This window comes from Octopus bimaculoides, chromosome 2, assembly GCF_046866305.1.
Source record: "Octopus bimaculoides isolate indiv1 chromosome 2, ASM4686630v1, whole genome shotgun sequence".
In the NCBI taxonomy this organism is placed as follows: Eukaryota; Metazoa; Mollusca; class Cephalopoda; order Octopoda; family Octopodidae; genus Octopus; species Octopus bimaculoides.
Window position 1 is genome coordinate 187,865,565 of NC_142929.1, and position 15,464 is coordinate 187,881,028.

General features: G+C 38.9%; 1 protein-coding gene and 1 long non-coding RNA gene across 2 annotated transcripts in view; both read right to left on the reverse strand.

Moving 5' to 3' along the window:
* Positions 1-3,894, reverse strand: part of LOC106876243 (thymidine phosphorylase) — an 18,692-nt gene extending 14,798 nt beyond the window's left edge. Inside the window, exon 1 of the mRNA XM_089348199.1 lies at positions 3,743-3,894. Coding sequence (XP_089204325.1) covers positions 3,743-3,869 — 127 coding nt within the window. The 5' untranslated portion in view covers positions 3,870-3,894. The remainder of the gene's footprint in view (positions 1-3,742) is intronic.
* Positions 3,895-9,371: 5,477 nt separating this feature from the next.
* On the reverse strand, positions 9,372-15,464 carry LOC149137308 (uncharacterized). The gene is made up of 2 exons (XR_016240836.1): positions 15,199-15,464; positions 9,372-9,621 (listed from the first exon to the last, which is right to left on the reverse strand). It is a non-coding gene; the product is annotated as an uncharacterized LOC149137308 (long non-coding RNA).

A 15,464-nucleotide genomic window follows, 5' to 3' on the forward strand; every position in this document is an offset into this window, starting at 1 on the left:
CATACAACAATTCTTAACTAGTAATGGTACATACAATGCACTTGACAAGATATAAGCTTCAAGTATAATGCAAATCAAGGCTTGGTTGCATTTTGAACTTCAGACTGTTGACCTGAGCTACATTTCAGGTTGTGCATACAAAATCATTTATACAAATAGATATCGTGATAGCACCTGTGCCCAGCATCGCCTTTCTGGCACTTGTGCCGGTGGCATGTGTAAGGACTTTCGAGTGAGATCATTGCCAGTGCCCCTAGACTGGCTCTTGTGCGGGTGGCATGTAAAATACACCATTTCAAGCGTGGCCGTTGCCAGTACCGCCTGACTGGCCCTCGTGCTGGTGGCATGTAAAAGCACCCACTACACTCTCGGAGTGGTTGGTGTTAGGAAGGGCATCCAGCTGTAGAAACTCTGCCAAATCAGATTGGAGCCTGGTGCAGCCATCTGGTTCACCAGTCCTCAATCAAATCGTCCAACCCATGCCAGCATGGAAAGCAGACGTTAAATGATGATGATGATGATGATGATGATGATGATGATGATTGTTTTAATGCAGTGGTTCCCAACCTGTGGTCCATGCATTCTTGGTAGTCCCTAAAGGTGGTACTGGAAGTCCATGAACATGTTAAGCTGATAGACCTCGCTGGGTGAAATGCTTAGTGATCTTTCATCTGTCTTTACATTCTGAGTTCAAATTCCGCCAAGGTCGACTTTACCTTTCATCCTTTCGGGGTTGATAAATTAAGTACCAGTTACGTATTGGAGTCGATCTAATCGATTGCCCGCTCCCCCAAAATATCAGGCCTTGTGCCTATAGTAGAAAAAAAAAGGCTTTTCAATATCCAGGGGTCCGTGGGAAAACTCGTTTAAATAAAAGGGGTCCTTAGTAGTGAAAAGGTAGGGAACCCCTGTTTTAAAGTCTACTTTTTTATGCTTGTTTGGGTGAGAAAGAGTTTATCAAGGCAAGTTTTTTCCTATGCCTAGACACAGTGGCATATGGCGGTTGTTAAATTGGGTGTACTGTCACACCTAACGTCACCAAATTTCAAGCAAGGATATAACAAAAGTTTTCCATAAAGATTTAAACTGTTGCCACTTCTCCCAGCTCTACAATGTGTAGCCCCTCTTCCCAGCCCTGCAATGTGTACCCTGTATCCCAATCTTCTCCCAGTCACACAGTATGTTCTCTGCCACCCCTCCTCCTCTTAGCCCTGTAATATGTCCATTGCGTCACCACCTTCCAACCCAACTTTGCTCCTTTTCAAAGCTCAACAGTATATGCTACTTATCCCAGTTCGACAATGTATTTCCCACGATGCCATCCTTACAATATGTGCCCTGTGCCCCACTTTTCCCTGCCCTAAACCATATTCCTCTTCCTGGCCTATAATATATTCCTCCTCCTCCTCACAGCTTTATTGCATTGCAACCCCTTTTCTCAGCCCTTTTCTCCATTTCGATAAAAGTATTTTGTTGAAGTTAATCATATAGGCACAGGCTTGGCTGTGTGGTAAGAAGCTTGCTTCCCAACCACATGGTCCCAAATTCAGTCCCACTGCGTGACACCTTGAGCAAGTGTCTTCTGCTGTAGCCTCGGGCTGACCAAAGCCTTGTGAGTGGATTTGGTAGACGGAAACTGAAAGCCCATCGTATATATATATATATATATATATATATATATGTATATGTGTTTGTCCCCTGCCACCACCATCGCTTGACAACCAATGCTGGTATGTTTATGTCCCCGTAACTTAGCGGTTTGGCAAAAATGATATTTATGTCTCGGTGGATGGAAGTTTGTTTTTTCTTTATCCTACCACTAACAGTAGAAGGTATAATTACACAAATGTGCCCCACCTCTGACTTTGTTTCCTGTAGCTTTCAGAAAGATGTTTATTTCTTTTAATGAATTTGCTGCATAAACCATTCAGATAACTATTATATCAGAAGTGGATATCTGGCTTACGAAGCACCAACAAGTTGAAATTTCTCCATTTTGACAAGGATTTTTCAGATTTTTGTTCACAGTGCATAGGAGTGGCTGAGTGGTAAGTAACTTGCTTAGCAACCACATGGTTCCAGGTTCAGTCCCACTGCGTGGCACCTTGGGCAAGTTTCTTCTACTATAGCCTCGGGCCGACCCAAAGCCTTGTGAGTGGATTTGGTAGATGGAAACTGAAAGAAGCCCGTCATGTATATGTGTGTGTATATATATATATATATATATATATATATTCGTTCTTGGACTCCCCAAGCTCGCACGGACTTCTTTGCCCCTCCTGTTCGTGCTTCACAGCTTTCAATACATACACACTTCACGTCTGGCTGTACAGCCTTTTTGCTTGTTTGTTTATTCACCATTTCGTTTTCCTGTCTTGTTTTCCGTCCGCCACTACCCTCCACGAAAAAATTTAATTTGTGTTCGTGGGAAGAACCATTTCAACGATGCGTACTGCCTTAATTCTTTGAAACGCCGGTGTTTTAATGGTGGCAGCTGATGAAGGAGATGTTTCTATGTGGCTTGCTTGTTTGTTATACCTTGTTTATCATTTTGTCCATGTTCTTTTGCCACGTCATGTACCCAGTTATGTATCTATATGTACATGTAGATGAAGGTATGTACATACATGTACATATATATGCATATACTCATATATTGTTTATATATATATATATATATATATATATATATATATATATACATATATATATATATATGTATGTGTGTGTGTATATGTTTGTGTTGTCTCTCCAACATCGCTTGACAACAGATGCTGGTGTTTATATCCCCGTAACTTAGAGGTTCTGCAAAAGAGACCGATAGAATAAGTACTAGGCTTCCAAAGAATAAGTCCTGGGGTCGATTTGCTCGACTAAAAAAAAAAGGCGGTGCTCCAGCATGGCCGCAGTCAAATGACTGAAACAAGTAAAAGAGTAAAGAGTAAAAGAGATTGCCGTTGGAAATGCTCTGGACTATCTTTTTAGCAAAAGAAAATTTGTTTTTCCTTTACCCTTCACTCACACACATCTTCCCCTCGCTGGACCAATTTTGGTTGATTTTGTGGGCACAACACACGATGATTTTGGGGGGCACTACACTCTTAAAAACTATAGGAGAACCCTTTTTGGTAAAAAAAAAAAAAGTAAATATTTTTCAGACAAAAAGGTGTGTGATTTGAGATACATTTGGCTGTTGTTTCTAACGTATCCCATTGATTGGTAAGCTCTAGTGTTGATAAAAATCATAGATTTTCAAAAATCTTTTCTTAATAGCATGAGCTTATGCTATTAACGAGGCGAAAACGTTCAAAACAGCAATACTTGTCAGAGTGAGAAAGAAAGAAGGCCATGGTATATGCTAGAAACAACAGCCAAATCTTCCTTTCGTCACGGTTGCGATAGAAACCTACAAACCACTGTTGAGGTACCCCCAAAAAATAAATAAACAAAAGGAAAAAGTATATATCACACAGATGTGTGTCAATAGCCAGCTGGAGGAGATGTTCTCCTGGGGTTAAAAGCAACAGTAACATCCACCCTTAGGGGTCAGCCACATTTAAGTGGTAAATATACTTCACCTTGTCGTGCAGTTACTGTTAATACCTCGTTCAGAGATTTAACATTGCTTATATATCTTTTGTTTTTGTTTTTCTCCCCTAACTAGTTTAAAGTCCTGAAATTTTAAAATTAAAATTTAGAAACAGTAAACTTGTTAACGGTTAGGAATGAACAGATCTCTTACCTATTTGTGCCTTTGTCACATAGTTTTCAGTTAAAAGATCGTTGACAAATAATTGAATTTCACGATTGGATAATCTACCACCACTGCTTTTCTTCAGAATAATATTGGAGATTTCCTTCGTCGACATCGTGCTAGCTAAAGTAACCAGGACTGACGGCAAAATTAGGTTGTCGTATTTATATAGAGACGAAAGGGAGGAGGGTATAGGTTTAGTACAGCTTAGAAGTTTTTTATTTTTTCTTAAATTTTATTTATTTGTGACCTCTATAATGCAAGTACGCTTATCAGCTTGTCAAGCACATTGTTCCAACTTCGCCCCTATCGCTATTTTTCTCTAGTAAGTAAATTGATGTTGATTTCCAATAAAAGCTAATTTAGAAAGTATTTCGAAAAACAAAATAGGAAGCATGTTGTCAGATGAACCTTTTTTCCACGAAAACAAGTGGTTAACTTTCATTATTTCTGAGGCCATTAACTCGAGCGAGAAAAGTTCCTTGATCGAAAACATTTCCGTCCAAACACTTTTTTTAACGTATAAACAAATAAATTACGTTGTCTAATATCTCCTTTTGGGTTTTTATTTGGAGGTAATGCAGTTTCGCACCTCGCCTTGAAAAAAATGCATTTTCTTTCTTTTTATTTTATTTTATTTTAATTATTTCGGATTCCTACGTTTTAAACGTCGGAGATTACAAATATGCAACAAAAAAAAAAGAATTTTTTTAAAAGTTCACCCCTCCCTCAACCTCTCCACCCATTTCAATTTTTGATTTAGTTTACTTTAAAGAAATTGTATCGAATTGACAAACATGTGCAAATCGAAATTAAATACAGACAAAAACATTAAAGTGAAGAGAATTTGCGTTTTAATTGTGTTTGCCTTAAATAATCGTAAATAATAATTTAATATAAGTTAAATATACACCATTTCATGAGAAACAAACATTAATGTTTAATAATTAATGTTATAAAGTTTAATAAGGGGCTCAAATTAAAATACATTTGTCAACTTAATGTGACGGTCCTATAAGACGGTGTTACTATTGTTTATTTTCCCAGAAAGACATTCATATTTATCTCTTTATACACATATCTATATGCTTATTGAATTTAAAATTTTGAAAAGGTGGTCTCTTGATATTCGAAATCTCCGTTATCTAAAACATAACGGGGGAAAAAATTTCAAAAAAGTTCAAAATTTTAAATGGGGCGGGGCTCAAAAATTTTTTTTTTTTTGCATTATTCGTAATCTCCGAAAAAAAATTTTCAAAATAAAATACATTTTTCAAGGGGAGATATGAAAGTGCATTAGCCCCTTTTACTCTTTTAGTAATAGTCAAACGTTCTAAGAGAGATTTGGCTGTTATTTCTAGCAATTCGAATAACTTCATAATGTAAATAATGAGTGCCGATGTAGTTTTGGCATGTTGGGTCCGATACAAACAACGGAAATTAATTCGTCTTATAAAACAGACATTAGGGATCAGAATTTGCAGTGTATTAGACAACATGCTTCGCCAGTCTAAATCAGTGGATTGGCAGGACCTGTTAGTGACGCATCGAGTTGCGAGTTCTAATAGCACCATAGTCAACTTGCGGTGTCGACCAAACAAAGTTCCAGTGAAATGTCGATTTAAATACTCCTGCAATACAATGTTTCTCACAGCAGGGAGATTGGAAAGAATTTTTTTAAAAAGTGGGGGTTGCAGGCTGCTTATTTTCTTTTTTATTCTTTTTCTTTGTTTCAGCCATTTGACTGCGGCACTGCTGGAGCACCGCTTTAAAGGGCGTTAGTCGAAGAAATCGGCCCCAGGATTTATTCTTTGTCAGCCTAGTACTTAGTCTATCGGCCCATTTTGTCGAACCGCTCAATTACGAGGGACAAGCGATGGTTGGGGGACAAACACAGTCATATGTGGGGGAACACATACACGTACAAATATATACATATATGTATCATCATCATCATTTAACGTCTGTTGTCCATACTGGCATGGGTTGGACGGTTTGACCAGGGCTGGTAAACTGGAAGGCTACACCAGACTCCGGTCTGATTTAGCATGGTTTTCTACGGCTGGATGCCCTTCCTAACACCAACCAAGCTACATTTCAGGTTGTGCATACAAAATCATTTATACAAATAGATATCGTGATAGCACCTGTGCCCAGCATCGCCTTTCTGGCACTTGTGCCGGTGGCATGTGTAAGGACTTTCGAGTGAGATCATTGCCAGTGCCCCTAGACTGGCTCTTGTGCGGGTGGCATGTAAAATACACCATTTCAAGCGTGGCCGTTGCCAGTACCGCCTGACTGGCCCTCGTGCTGGTGGCATGTAAAAGCACCCACTACACTCTCGGAGTGGTTGGTGTTAGGAAGGGCATCCAGCTGTAGAAACTCTGCCAAATCAGATTGGAGCCTGGTGCAGCCATCTGGTTCACCAGTCCTCAATCAAATCGTCCAACCCATGCCAGCATGGAAAGCAGACGTTAAATGATGATGATGATGATGATGATGATGATGATGATGATTGTTTTAATGCAGTGGTTCCCAACCTGTGGTCCATGCATTCTTGGTAGTCCCTAAAGGTGGTACTGGAAGTCCATGAACATGTTAAGCTGATAGACCTCGCTGGGTGAAATGCTTAGTGATCTTTCATCTGTCTTTACATTCTGAGTTCAAATTCCGCCAAGGTCGACTTTACCTTTCATCCTTTCGGGGTTGATAAATTAAGTACCAGTTACGTATTGGAGTCGATCTAATCGATTGCCCGCTCCCCCAAAATATCAGGCCTTGTGCCTATAGTAGAAAAAAAAAGGCTTTTCAATATCCAGGGGTCCGTGGGAAAACTCGTTTAAATAAAAGGGGTCCTTAGTAGTGAAAAGGTAGGGAACCCCTGTTTTAAAGTCTACTTTTTTATGCTTGTTTGGGTGAGAAAGAGTTTATCAAGGCAAGTTTTTTCCTATGCCTAGACACAGTGGCATATGGCGGTTGTTAAATTGGGTGTACTGTCACACCTAACGTCACCAAATTTCAAGCAAGGATATAACAAAAGTTTTCCATAAAGATTTAAACTGTTGCCACTTCTCCCAGCTCTACAATGTGTAGCCCCTCTTCCCAGCCCTGCAATGTGTACCCTGTATCCCAATCTTCTCCCAGTCACACAGTATGTTCTCTGCCACCCCTCCTCCTCTTAGCCCTGTAATATGTCCATTGCGTCACCACCTTCCAACCCAACTTTGCTCCTTTTCAAAGCTCAACAGTATATGCTACTTATCCCAGTTCGACAATGTATTTCCCACGATGCCATCCTTACAATATGTGCCCTGTGCCCCACTTTTCCCTGCCCTAAACCATATTCCTCTTCCTGGCCTATAATATATTCCTCCTCCTCCTCACAGCTTTATTGCATTGCAACCCCTTTTCTCAGCCCTTTTCTCCATTTCGATAAAAGTATTTTGTTGAAGTTAATCATATAGGCACAGGCTTGGCTGTGTGGTAAGAAGCTTGCTTCCCAACCACATGGTCCCAAATTCAGTCCCACTGCGTGACACCTTGAGCAAGTGTCTTCTGCTGTAGCCTCGGGCTGACCAAAGCCTTGTGAGTGGATTTGGTAGACGGAAACTGAAAGCCCATCGTATATATATATATATATATATATATATATATGTATATGTGTTTGTCCCCTGCCACCACCATCGCTTGACAACCAATGCTGGTATGTTTATGTCCCCGTAACTTAGCGGTTTGGCAAAAATGATATTTATGTCTCGGTGGATGGAAGTTTGTTTTTTCTTTATCCTACCACTAACAGTAGAAGGTATAATTACACAAATGTGCCCCACCTCTGACTTTGTTTCCTGTAGCTTTCAGAAAGATGTTTATTTCTTTTAATGAATTTGCTGCATAAACCATTCAGATAACTATTATATCAGAAGTGGATATCTGGCTTACGAAGCACCAACAAGTTGAAATTTCTCCATTTTGACAAGGATTTTTCAGATTTTTGTTCACAGTGCATAGGAGTGGCTGAGTGGTAAGTAACTTGCTTAGCAACCACATGGTTCCAGGTTCAGTCCCACTGCGTGGCACCTTGGGCAAGTTTCTTCTACTATAGCCTCGGGCCGACCCAAAGCCTTGTGAGTGGATTTGGTAGATGGAAACTGAAAGAAGCCCGTCATGTATATGTGTGTGTATATATATATATATATATATATATATATTCGTTCTTGGACTCCCCAAGCTCGCACGGACTTCTTTGCCCCTCCTGTTCGTGCTTCACAGCTTTCAATACATACACACTTCACGTCTGGCTGTACAGCCTTTTTGCTTGTTTGTTTATTCACCATTTCGTTTTCCTGTCTTGTTTTCCGTCCGCCACTACCCTCCACGAAAAAATTTAATTTGTGTTCGTGGGAAGAACCATTTCAACGATGCGTACTGCCTTAATTCTTTGAAACGCCGGTGTTTTAATGGTGGCAGCTGATGAAGGAGATGTTTCTATGTGGCTTGCTTGTTTGTTATACCTTGTTTATCATTTTGTCCATGTTCTTTTGCCACGTCATGTACCCAGTTATGTATCTATATGTACATGTAGATGAAGGTATGTACATACATGTACATATATATGCATATACTCATATATTGTTTATATATATATATATATATATATATATATATATATATATATACATATATATATATATATGTATGTGTGTGTGTATATGTTTGTGTTGTCTCTCCAACATCGCTTGACAACAGATGCTGGTGTTTATATCCCCGTAACTTAGAGGTTCTGCAAAAGAGACCGATAGAATAAGTACTAGGCTTCCAAAGAATAAGTCCTGGGGTCGATTTGCTCGACTAAAAAAAAAAGGCGGTGCTCCAGCATGGCCGCAGTCAAATGACTGAAACAAGTAAAAGAGTAAAGAGTAAAAGAGATTGCCGTTGGAAATGCTCTGGACTATCTTTTTAGCAAAAGAAAATTTGTTTTTCCTTTACCCTTCACTCACACACATCTTCCCCTCGCTGGACCAATTTTGGTTGATTTTGTGGGCACAACACACGATGATTTTGGGGGGCACTACACTCTTAAAAACTATAGGAGAACCCTTTTTGGTAAAAAAAAAAAAAGTAAATATTTTTCAGACAAAAAGGTGTGTGATTTGAGATACATTTGGCTGTTGTTTCTAACGTATCCCATTGATTGGTAAGCTCTAGTGTTGATAAAAATCATAGATTTTCAAAAATCTTTTCTTAATAGCATGAGCTTATGCTATTAACGAGGCGAAAACGTTCAAAACAGCAATACTTGTCAGAGTGAGAAAGAAAGAAGGCCATGGTATATGCTAGAAACAACAGCCAAATCTTCCTTTCGTCACGGTTGCGATAGAAACCTACAAACCACTGTTGAGGTACCCCCAAAAAATAAATAAACAAAAGGAAAAAGTATATATCACACAGATGTGTGTCAATAGCCAGCTGGAGGAGATGTTCTCCTGGGGTTAAAAGCAACAGTAACATCCACCCTTAGGGGTCAGCCACATTTAAGTGGTAAATATACTTCACCTTGTCGTGCAGTTACTGTTAATACCTCGTTCAGAGATTTAACATTGCTTATATATCTTTTGTTTTTGTTTTTCTCCCCTAACTAGTTTAAAGTCCTGAAATTTTAAAATTAAAATTTAGAAACAGTAAACTTGTTAACGGTTAGGAATGAACAGATCTCTTACCTATTTGTGCCTTTGTCACATAGTTTTCAGTTAAAAGATCGTTGACAAATAATTGAATTTCACGATTGGATAATCTACCACCACTGCTTTTCTTCAGAATAATATTGGAGATTTCCTTCGTCGACATCGTGCTAGCTAAAGTAACCAGGACTGACGGCAAAATTAGGTTGTCGTATTTATATAGAGACGAAAGGGAGGAGGGTATAGGTTTAGTACAGCTTAGAAGTTTTTTATTTTTTCTTAAATTTTATTTATTTGTGACCTCTATAATGCAAGTACGCTTATCAGCTTGTCAAGCACATTGTTCCAACTTCGCCCCTATCGCTATTTTTCTCTAGTAAGTAAATTGATGTTGATTTCCAATAAAAGCTAATTTAGAAAGTATTTCGAAAAACAAAATAGGAAGCATGTTGTCAGATGAACCTTTTTTCCACGAAAACAAGTGGTTAACTTTCATTATTTCTGAGGCCATTAACTCGAGCGAGAAAAGTTCCTTGATCGAAAACATTTCCGTCCAAACACTTTTTTTAACGTATAAACAAATAAATTACGTTGTCTAATATCTCCTTTTGGGTTTTTATTTGGAGGTAATGCAGTTTCGCACCTCGCCTTGAAAAAAATGCATTTTCTTTCTTTTTATTTTATTTTATTTTAATTATTTCGGATTCCTACGTTTTAAACGTCGGAGATTACAAATATGCAACAAAAAAAAAAGAATTTTTTTAAAAGTTCACCCCTCCCTCAACCTCTCCACCCATTTCAATTTTTGATTTAGTTTACTTTAAAGAAATTGTATCGAATTGACAAACATGTGCAAATCGAAATTAAATACAGACAAAAACATTAAAGTGAAGAGAATTTGCGTTTTAATTGTGTTTGCCTTAAATAATCGTAAATAATAATTTAATATAAGTTAAATATACACCATTTCATGAGAAACAAACATTAATGTTTAATAATTAATGTTATAAAGTTTAATAAGGGGCTCAAATTAAAATACATTTGTCAACTTAATGTGACGGTCCTATAAGACGGTGTTACTATTGTTTATTTTCCCAGAAAGACATTCATATTTATCTCTTTATACACATATCTATATGCTTATTGAATTTAAAATTTTGAAAAGGTGGTCTCTTGATATTCGAAATCTCCGTTATCTAAAACATAACGGGGGAAAAAATTTCAAAAAAGTTCAAAATTTTAAATGGGGCGGGGCTCAAAAATTTTTTTTTTTTTGCATTATTCGTAATCTCCGAAAAAAAATTTTCAAAATAAAATACATTTTTCAAGGGGAGATATGAAAGTGCATTAGCCCCTTTTACTCTTTTAGTAATAGTCAAACGTTCTAAGAGAGATTTGGCTGTTATTTCTAGCAATTCGAATAACTTCATAATGTAAATAATGAGTGCCGATGTAGTTTTGGCATGTTGGGTCCGATACAAACAACGGAAATTAATTCGTCTTATAAAACAGACATTAGGGATCAGAATTTGCAGTGTATTAGACAACATGCTTCGCCAGTCTAAATCAGTGGATTGGCAGGACCTGTTAGTGACGCATCGAGTTGCGAGTTCTAATAGCACCATAGTCAACTTGCGGTGTCGACCAAACAAAGTTCCAGTGAAATGTCGATTTAAATACTCCTGCAATACAATGTTTCTCACAGCAGGGAGATTGGAAAGAATTTTTTTAAAAAGTGGGGGTTGCAGGCTGCTTATTTTCTTTTTTATTCTTTTTCTTTGTTTCAGCCATTTGACTGCGGCACTGCTGGAGCACCGCTTTAAAGGGCGTTAGTCGAAGAAATCGGCCCCAGGATTTATTCTTTGTCAGCCTAGTACTTAGTCTATCGGCCCATTTTGTCGAACCGCTCAATTACGAGGGACAAGCGATGGTTGGGGGACAAACACAGTCATATGTGGGGGAACACATACACGTACAAATATATACATATATGTATCATCATCATCATTTAACGTCTGTTGTCCATACTGGCATGGGTTGGACGGTTTGACCAGGGCTGGTAAACTGGAAGGCTACACCAGACTCCGGTCTGATTTAGCATGGTTTTCTACGGCTGGATGCCCTTCCTAACACCAACCAAGCTACATTTCAGGTTGTGCATACAAAATCATTTATACAAATAGATATCGTGATAGCACCTGTGCCCAGCATCGCCTTTCTGGCACTTGTGCCGGTGGCATGTGTAAGGACTTTCGAGTGAGATCATTGCCAGTGCCCCTAGACTGGCTCTTGTGCGGGTGGCATGTAAAATACACCATTTCAAGCGTGGCCGTTGCCAGTACCGCCTGACTGGCCCTCGTGCTGGTGGCATGTAAAAGCACCCACTACACTCTCGGAGTGGTTGGTGTTAGGAAGGGCATCCAGCTGTAGAAACTCTGCCAAATCAGATTGGAGCCTGGTGCAGCCATCTGGTTCACCAGTCCTCAATCAAATCGTCCAACCCATGCCAGCATGGAAAGCAGACGTTAATGATGATGATGATGATGATGATGATGATGATGATGATTGTTTTAATGCAGTGGTTCCCAACCTGTGGTCCATGCATTCTTGGTAGTCCCTAAAGGTGGTACTGGAAGTCCATGAACATGTTAAGCTGATAGACCTCGCTGGGTGAAATGCTTAGTGATCTTTCATCTGTCTTTACATTCTGAGTTCAAATTCCGCCAAGGTCGACTTTACCTTTCATCCTTTCGGGGTTGATAAATTAAGTACCAGTTACGTATTGGAGTCGATCTAATCGATTGCCCGCTCCCCCAAAATATCAGGCCTTGTGCCTATAGTAGAAAAAAAAAGGCTTTTCAATATCCAGGGGTCCGTGGGAAAACTCGTTTAAATAAAAGGGGTCCTTAGTAGTGAAAAGGTAGGGAACCCCTGTTTTAAAGTCTACTTTTTTATGCTTGTTTGGGTGAGAAAGAGTTTATCAAGGCAAGTTTTTTCCTATGCCTAGACACAGTGGCATATGGCGGTTGTTAAATTGGGTGTACTGTCACACCTAACGTCACCAAATTTCAAGCAAGGATATAACAAAAGTTTTCCATAAAGATTTAAACTGTTGCCACTTCTCCCAGCTCTACAATGTGTAGCCCCTCTTCCCAGCCCTGCAATGTGTACCCTGTATCCCAATCTTCTCCCAGTCACACAGTATGTTCTCTGCCACCCCTCCTCCTCTTAGCCCTGTAATATGTCCATTGCGTCACCACCTTCCAACCCAACTTTGCTCCTTTTCAAAGCTCAACAGTATATGCTACTTATCCCAGTTCGACAATGTATTTCCCACGATGCCATCCTTACAATATGTGCCCTGTGCCCCACTTTTCCCTGCCCTAAACCATATTCCTCTTCCTGGCCTATAATATATTCCTCCTCCTCCTCACAGCTTTATTGCATTGCAACCCCTTTTCTCAGCCCTTTTCTCCATTTCGATAAAAGTATTTTGTTGAAGTTAATCATATAGGCACAGGCTTGGCTGTGTGGTAAGAAGCTTGCTTCCCAACCACATGGTCCCAAATTCAGTCCCACTGCGTGACACCTTGAGCAAGTGTCTTCTGCTGTAGCCTCGGGCTGACCAAAGCCTTGTGAGTGGATTTGGTAGACGGAAACTGAAAGCCCATCGTATATATATATATATATATATATATATATATGTATATGTGTTTGTCCCCTGCCACCACCATCGCTTGACAACCAATGCTGGTATGTTTATGTCCCCGTAACTTAGCGGTTTGGCAAAAATGATATTTATGTCTCGGTGGATGGAAGTTTGTTTTTTCTTTATCCTACCACTAACAGTAGAAGGTATAATTACACAAATGTGCCCCACCTCTGACTTTGTTTCCTGTAGCTTTCAGAAAGATGTTTATTTCTTTTAATGAATTTGCTGCATAAACCATTCAGATAACTATTATATCAGAAGTGGATATCTGGCTTACGAAGCACCAACAAGTTGAAATTTCTCCATTTTGACAAGGATTTTTCAGATTTTTGTTCACAGTGCATAGGAGTGGCTGAGTGGTAAGTAACTTGCTTAGCAACCACATGGTTCCAGGTTCAGTCCCACTGCGTGGCACCTTGGGCAAGTTTCTTCTACTATAGCCTCGGGCCGACCCAAAGCCTTGTGAGTGGATTTGGTAGATGGAAACTGAAAGAAGCCCGTCATGTATATGTGTGTGTATATATATATATATATATATATATATATTCGTTCTTGGACTCCCCAAGCTCGCACGGACTTCTTTGCCCCTCCTGTTCGTGCTTCACAGCTTTCAATACATACACACTTCACGTCTGGCTGTACAGCCTTTTTGCTTGTTTGTTTATTCACCATTTCGTTTTCCTGTCTTGTTTTCCGTCCGCCACTACCCTCCACGAAAAAATTTAATTTGTGTTCGTGGGAAGAACCATTTCAACGATGCGTACTGCCTTAATTCTTTGAAACGCCGGTGTTTTAATGGTGGCAGCTGATGAAGGAGATGTTTCTATGTGGCTTGCTTGTTTGTTATACCTTGTTTATCATTTTGTCCATGTTCTTTTGCCACGTCATGTACCCAGTTATGTATCTATATGTACATGTAGATGAAGGTATGTACATACATGTACATATATATGCATATACTCATATATTGTTATATATATATATATATATATATATATATATATATATATATACATATATATATATATATGTATGTGTGTGTGTATATGTTTGTGTTGTCTCTCCAACATCGCTTGACAACAGATGCTGGTGTTTATATCCCCGTAACTTAGAGGTTCTGCAAAAGAGACCGATAGAATAAGTACTAGGCTTCCAAAGAATAAGTCCTGGGGTCGATTTGCTCGACTAAAAAAAAAAGGCGGTGCTCCAGCATGGCCGCAGTCAAATGACTGAAACAAGTAAAAGAGTAAAGAGTAAAAGAGATTGCCGTTGGAAATGCTCTGGACTATCTTTTTAGCAAAAGAAAATTTGTTTTTCCTTTACCCTTCACTCACACACATCTTCCCCTCGCTGGACCAATTTTGGTTGATTTTGTGGGCACAACACACGATGATTTTGGGGGGCACTACACTCTTAAAAACTATAGGAGAACCCTTTTTGGTAAAAAAAAAAAAAGTAAATATTTTTCAGACAAAAAGGTGTGTGATTTGAGATACATTTGGCTGTTGTTTCTAACGTATCCCATTGATTGGTAAGCTCTAGTGTTGATAAAAATCATAGATTTTCAAAAATCTTTTCTTAATAGCATGAGCTTATGCTATTAACGAGGCGAAAACGTTCAAAACAGCAATACTTGTCAGAGTGAGAAAGAAAGAAGGCCATGGTATATGCTAGAAACAACAGCCAAATCTTCCTTTCGTCACGGTTGCGATAGAAACCTACAAACCACTGTTGAGGTACCCCCAAAAAATAAATAAACAAAAGGAAAAAGTATATATCACACAGATGTGTGTCAATAGCCAGCTGGAGGAGATGTTCTCCTGGGGTTAAAAGCAACAGTAACATCCACCCTTAGGGGTCAGCCACATTTAAGTGGTAAATATACTTCACCTTGTCGTGCAGTTACTGTTAATACCTCGTTCAGAGATTTAACATTGCTTATATATCTTTTGTTTTTGTTTTTCTCCCCTAACTAGTTTAAAGTCCTGAAATTTTAAAATTAAAATTTAGAAACAGTAAACTTGTTAACGGTTAGGAATGAACAGATCTCTTACCTATTTGTGCCTTTGTCACATAGTTTTCAGTTAAAAGATCGTTGACAAATAATTGAATTTCACGATTGGATAATCTACCACCACTGCTTTTCTTCAGAATAATATTGGAGATTTCCTTCGTCGACATCGTGCTAGCTAAAGTAACCAGGACTGACGGCAAAATTAGGTTGTCGTATTTATATAGAGACGAAAGGGAGGAGGGTATAGGTTTAGTACAGCTTAGAAGTTTTTTATTTTTTCTTAAATTTTATTTATTTGTGACCTCT